The sequence below is a fragment of the Epargyreus clarus genome, unplaced genomic scaffold, assembly GCF_041222505.1.
Source record: "Epargyreus clarus isolate Ecla_fem2 unplaced genomic scaffold, WU_Ecla_fem_2.2 ptg000013l, whole genome shotgun sequence".
Classification (NCBI taxonomy): Eukaryota; Metazoa; Arthropoda; class Insecta; order Lepidoptera; family Hesperiidae; genus Epargyreus; species Epargyreus clarus.
This window is the reverse complement of record NW_027332221.1, coordinates 6,068,862-6,075,003: the sequence shown is the minus strand read 5'-3', so window position 1 is coordinate 6,075,003 and position 6,142 is coordinate 6,068,862. Positions and strand designations below refer to the sequence as shown.

At 57.7% G+C, this 6,142-nt stretch overlaps 1 protein-coding gene across 1 annotated transcript; it reads right to left on the bottom strand.

Annotated features, from left to right (window-relative positions):
- Window positions 1–3,075: 3,075 nt before the first annotated feature.
- Window positions 3,076–5,196, bottom strand: LOC140746779 (uncharacterized). Its single transcript, XM_073078878.1, has one exon. The coding sequence runs from the start codon at window positions 5,194–5,196 to the stop codon at window positions 3,076–3,078; it is 2,121 nt and encodes a 706-aa protein (XP_072934979.1).
- Window positions 5,197–6,142: the final 946 nt, after the last annotated feature.

Below are 6,142 nucleotides of genomic sequence, written 5' to 3'. Positions count from 1 at the left end.
TTGCTCGCTCGGCGTCTTCCTTCGCACACATGACCATGTCGCAGAAGGTGATCATGCCGTCCCAGGCTTCGCTGCGCTGAACCATCGCTCCGACGATGGCCGACGGAGAGAGATCCGGTCCCACTTTTTCGACGAGGATCCGCCGCTGCGACTCCCACGCCGGGCAGAACTGCAGCGTGTGCTGTGCGGAATCCTCGTCGTGCCCGCAATGGTAACACCGGGCCGTCTCTTCTCTTTGTATCCTTTTCAGATACTCACCGAAACAGCCATGTCCGGTGAGTATCTGAGTAAGGCGGTAGGTCACTCTACCCCTGCTCTTCAGCCAGGCCCGAAAGTTCGGTAGGATAGCGTCAACCACCCTTTGGCGTATGTTCCTAGGCTCGTGAAGCCGTTCGCGCCAGCACCTCAGAGCTCGCCATTTGGCTCTCCTCCGAAGCGCTCCGATCGTCTCTTCGTTGAAGAGTTCAGTCCTCTGACGGAGGACTCGGATCTTATGAAAGACCCGTGCGTCCATATCCGCCAGAATGTCCAGGGGCGGAAACCGCCCCAGGACTGTCGCCGCCTCATACGAAATGGTACGGTAACCTCGGGCGACTCTGATTGCGATCGTACGTTGCGCGGAATTCAGTTTCCGCGCACGACGCCGGCTGGCAGACAGTTTGTCCGACCATACCGGCGCACCGTAGAGCGCAATCGAGCGTATCACACCCGCGTAGAGACGGCGGACTTCTTCTCTTGGTCCCCCGAGATTCGGCAGCAGTCTGTGCATGGCACCCGCTACCTTATGAATCCGAGGGACGAGACGATCGAAGTGCTCGTCGAAGCACCAGCGGCTGTCCAATATTAGGCCAAGGTACTTCATGAACCTGCCTATCCGGACATCCGCTTCGCCGACACGCACTGAGGTCTCAGCTGGCTCGACTCTTAGCCTACGGCCGTGGAACCATATCGCCTCGGTTTTCTGGGACGCTACCTGTAGGCCCAACCCGCGGATCTTCGCTATGACGCGTGCTACCCCGAGCTCTGCTAGCCGAGCCGTTCTCGAAAAAGACACCCCTTCTGTGAGAACGAGGGTGTCATCGGCGTAGCAAACGATGCTCACTCCTAGTGGGAGCACCGTTTTCAGCACTGCGTCATATGCGATATTCCACAGTAGTGGACCCAGTACCGAACCTTGCGGCACCCCGCGCATGACGTTCCTCTCGTGAACGCTCCCGTAGCGACCTGGGAAGCGGATACGCCTGTCTGATAAGTAGGCCTTCAAAACCTCCTGTAAATAGGAAGGCACTTGATGCGCAGACAGGCCCTCCATGATCGCTCTCCAGGGTAGAGAATTAAAAGCGTTGACAATGTCAATGCTTACTGCCAAGACTACTCTACCCTGGGATATGGCCTGCTCTGAGAGCGTTCGGACGCGGAGAATGGCGTCTACCGTCGAACGACGCTGCCGGAAGCCGAATTGGTTTTCGGAGAGGTCCGGGCCGTGGCACGCTAAGTGCTGGCTAATTCGAGAAGAAATTATCCTCTCGAATAGCTTACCCGCCTCATCCAACAGGCAGATGGGTCTATAGGCTGATGGGGAGTCCCGAGGCTTGCCCCATTTGTGCAACAGCACTAACCTCGCCTGCCTCCACACGGACGGGAATCGTCCATAGCGCAAGCAGGCGGTGAGCAGGTTTTGAAGCCTCCCCCCCAGCACTGTCAGCGCCAAGACCCAAGCCTGGCCTGGAATTCCATCCGGCCCCGGAGCAGTTTTTCGCCTCGTCATGCGCCTTATGGCTCCGTCGAGCTCGCAAGAAGTGACTGCCAAGTCGTCTGACCAACCAGGGAGATCCGGCGACGCGGCGCGAGGACCCGTTTCGTCAGTGGTTCCTGGAAACAGGCTGTCCACCACTGTGTCCACGAAAAGCGGGTCGAGAGTTTCCGTGAGAGGAGGCATCCATGGACGTAACTTGCCGAGCACCATCCTGTACGGGCGTCCCCATGGGTCCCGGTCAAGCCCCTCCACGAGTGCGCTCCAGTTCCGGGCCTTGCTTTCGGCGATTGCGCCCTGAAGCAATGTCGTTGCGACCCGGTACTCCACGTACTTCTCCTCCCTCTCCGCAGCGCCGGCTGACCGGCGACGTCGAGCCCGAGTGTACTGGCGTCTGGCACGCAGGCAGGCTGCACGCAACCGTGCGATGCGCTCCGTCCACCAGTACACAGGACGTCTCCAGGCAGGTCTGACACGCGGCATCGCGGTATCGCAGATGGCCGCCATGTCATCCCTGAGCCGGATCGCCTCCCGTTCGGGTTCGAGCTGGTCATCCCCTTCGGCGGCACTAGACCAGTCAACGACGTGGGCAGCAGCAACGAGCAGGTCTCGATTGAGCCGCTTCAATGCCCATCGACGCGGCTGATCATTTGCACGGCGGGCGTCTACAGCCGGAAGCTGTAACACTACGTCCACCAATATGTGGCGATGGTCAGACAACGTGACTAGGTCGTCGGCCACTCTCCAGCCCGTGACCAAGCGCTCGGCAGAAAGAGTCGCCCACGACAGGTCTACAACCGACTCTCCCTGCCAACGCACGCACGTGCTGACCGAGCCACGATTCAGCAGACGTAGGTCGAGCCCAGCTGCCCATTCGAGCGTTGCCCTTCCCTTGACACTGTCTCGTCTGTTTCCCCAGACCCTCGAATGGGCATTAAAATCGCCCATCACGAGTATCGGTCGGGGAAGACAGGACCGAACGCAGTTTGCCACACGGTCAAGGAACGTCTCGAATGCCGCCAGTGTGCAGTTCGGGGAGACATAGCATCCCAGCACCGCTAAGGGACCCCACTCCACTGCGACTATGCCCCGCTCGGAGTGAAGCCTGGAGAAAGGGGGATCTCCCTCACCGCCCGCCCAGTACACGGCGACGGACTGCGCATCATCTCCTGCCCACCGCGGATGCTCCGGAACTCTATAGGGCTCCGCCACCACAGCCAAGGAAACCGAACAGTCCACGAGGCATTGCTGGAGTAAGTCCTGCGCCCCGCGGCAGTGGTTCAGATTCCCCTGGAGTATCTTAAGTGACGGAGACCTATCCATTAAGAGTCCATCGCTTCCACTGGCGGACAATGGGACGAAGCGCTAGGATGCGCAGGCCCATCTGTCCGTGCTGAGCTGGCAGCTTTGGCCGCATTCTCATCCCCTCCGTTGCCTCTTTTCCTCCTTTTCGGAGGCGTGCACCTCTTGCTACCCAGGCGGTGGTCAGATGGACGACCGAGGTCCACGCATAGGGCGCATTTTGGTGTCTGTGCTTTGCATTGGCTCGCCCTATGACCGGGCTCGCCACATACGTAGCACAGAGCGCTCCTATCCCTGGTGCTGGTGCACTGGTGCCGAGCGTGCCCCATCTCGAGGCAACGGAAGCATTGGAGTGACCTAGCCGGCAGTATTTCCACCCTAGCGGACACCCACCCGACAAGAAGTCGCTTCGCAGCGGCCAGCTTCCGGATGGCTGTGAGGGGACAGCGCACCCATACTGTCCCCAAAGCCGAAGGTCTCTGCCGAATCTCTCCAACCTTAACGTCGGCGATCGCACACCCGCAGGTCGCAGCAATGGCGCTGGCGACATCTTCCTGGGTGACGGAATCGTCTAGATCCATCACCCTGGCCTCGCCCTGTTTTGAGGGCCTCGCCACTTTGACGCCCATCTCTGCGACGACCGCTTGCAGCTTCCCTGCGAGTACGTCAGCCTTCTCGGCGCTGTCCTCGCCAGCCACTTCGAGTAGTAAGCCACCATTGAGGGCTTTCTTTTGGCGCAACTCGACGATGCCCAGATCGGTCAGTTTTATCTGTCCCCTCGCGGTCCTCATCACCTCCGCATAGGTGACGTCTGACCCTTCGGGCACCGTTACGGTGACTGCCGCCGACTTCGGTACTCGTGGGAGCCTCCGCTTGGCCGCCTTCCTCTTCCCAGCCCGGCCCTTTTTGGGTGCCTGAGCCGTCGGTGCCTGCGCAGGACTTTGGCCTTTGGCCGCAGGACGCCGTTGTGGAGCACCCTTTCCTCGCCCGCGACTTGGAGATTGCCTCCGAGCTGGCTCCGCTTGGGTCAGGGGTGGGGCACGCTCCCTCGCCCTAGCTTTGCGCCCCACAACTGTTACCCACGTCTCAGCTTGCGCGGTCGAAGTCGACGCAACCGTAGGCCGCACCGGTGCTTTGACCGCTGTAGGACGCGCGGGCGTTACGGGTGGGGCCTTCTGCCCTAAGGGGGGCCGGATCGCTCTGCCGGGGAAGAGCTCATCCCTAAAGGACGCCAACTTTCGATCTATTATTGACCCGATTTGGTCCATCAAGTCGTCCGTCCGATTTCCGGCCCTCCTCATTTCAGCTCCAGTCGGTTCGGGTCTACTCGAGGCCTTCTCACGGCGCAGCTTATTTAGTTCCGCAGTGAGAGCCTCCACCTTGTCATGCAGGCCAGTAAGCTGGGAACGCAGCGTGGCGTTCTCTTTTTCTAGGTGCGCAGTGGTCGCCCGCTGCACTACCTCCGTTGCTGCTGCCTGAATGTGTCGCACGGCCATGCGGATGGTGCGCATCATATCGCCCTTCACATTACGGGACTTTTCCGCGACCTGTTCGATAATCTCCAGGTTCTCGATTATACGAGAACCTAGGTCGCCTGTAGGCTGCTCAAGCATCTCCCGGCTCAGCTCTTCGGCACTCGGGAGAGCCGCCTTTGCCCTAGTCTTGGCCGCTGGAACTGGGGGGGCCAGGAAACCGTCTTCATCCTTGCCTGACTGGAGCTTCATGGTCTTCTTTTTAGGGCGCTCGCTTCCGCTATTGTTAGCCGGTAGCGCTCTCTTACGGGCGCACATCGACGTGGCTATGGAATGATCCGACACTCCGGACATAAGGGAACAGTCCGATGACTCGTCCCCGTCCGACGAGACGGCTGGTGTAGGTGGGGCTACTGTCCTTCCCTTAACCTGCCGCGTCCTCCTTCGAGTCGTTGGCCCAGCGGGCATTTTATCCATCTCGTTTATCAAATCAGAGTCCGGTATCGATAAGCTTTGGTCGTGTTTACGAAGGTCGGCGGATTGCCGACCTACGAGGCAGTTGTTGCCCCCTCCAGAGTACGTGGGGCAGCCCTCCGCCGTAGCAGAGGGGTGGGATTCTCCCTCTCGGGTACCCACCTGGAGACCGTTTTCGCAACTAGCCTTATTCATATTTGCTTCTTTTTTAAGGGGTGAGCTCCCCTGGGCCGCTCTTAGTCTGGTCCTTCACCCTTCGCCTTCCGGTATGAGTAACTCTGCCGTATAGCCTCGGGGATCATTAGAACACGCAAGCCCCCCCACCACGACAAGGTGGCAGCCCATTCGGGGGGGATCCATAAGAAGACCAAGGTTCTTCACTGCATTAGAAAAGGGTATGACAGTATTGCCATACACAAGTGAAGGCAGATTTGCAAAGTCCACTTTAGTCACGAGTCTCGGACTACCCATCACTATCCCCTGACATTTCATCGGATTGACGACAACGCCATACCGACTGGACCAAACTTTAACAGCCTCCAAGTTTTTATTAATAATGTGTATAGCGTTATGCACATCATCAACGCTAGAGTGGACATATAATTGGAGATCATCAGCATAAAGATGATACGAACAGTTGAAAAGTGAAGTGATGGAGTCGATAAACAACGAAAATAGTAAAGGTGAAAGTATACCGCCTTGCGGAACCCCAGCAGTAAGATCAGCCCACTTGGAACTTCTTGGCTCCACACGGACTGATTGCTGACGGTCGCGAAGATATGACGTAAACCACTTAAGGGCAGATGGGGCCATATTCAGATGAGAGAGAATGGAGAGGAGGATTTCATGGTCGACTGTGTTAAAAGCGTTTGAAAAGTCAATTAGCACCACGACTGTGATTTTTCTGTCATCCATAGCCAGCCTTATATCATCAGTGATTTTAATTAAAGCAGTTGTGGTGCTATGACCTGGACGGAACCCAGACTGAAAATTGCTCAGTAGGTTATATTTACAAATAAAAGAAGAGAGTTGCTTATGGAAACAGGCTTCCAGAACTTTAGAGAGGAACGGAAGTATAGAGATTGGACGATAATGATTAACAAGGGAGGGAGCTGAGACCTTCGGGAGAGGTCGCACGAAT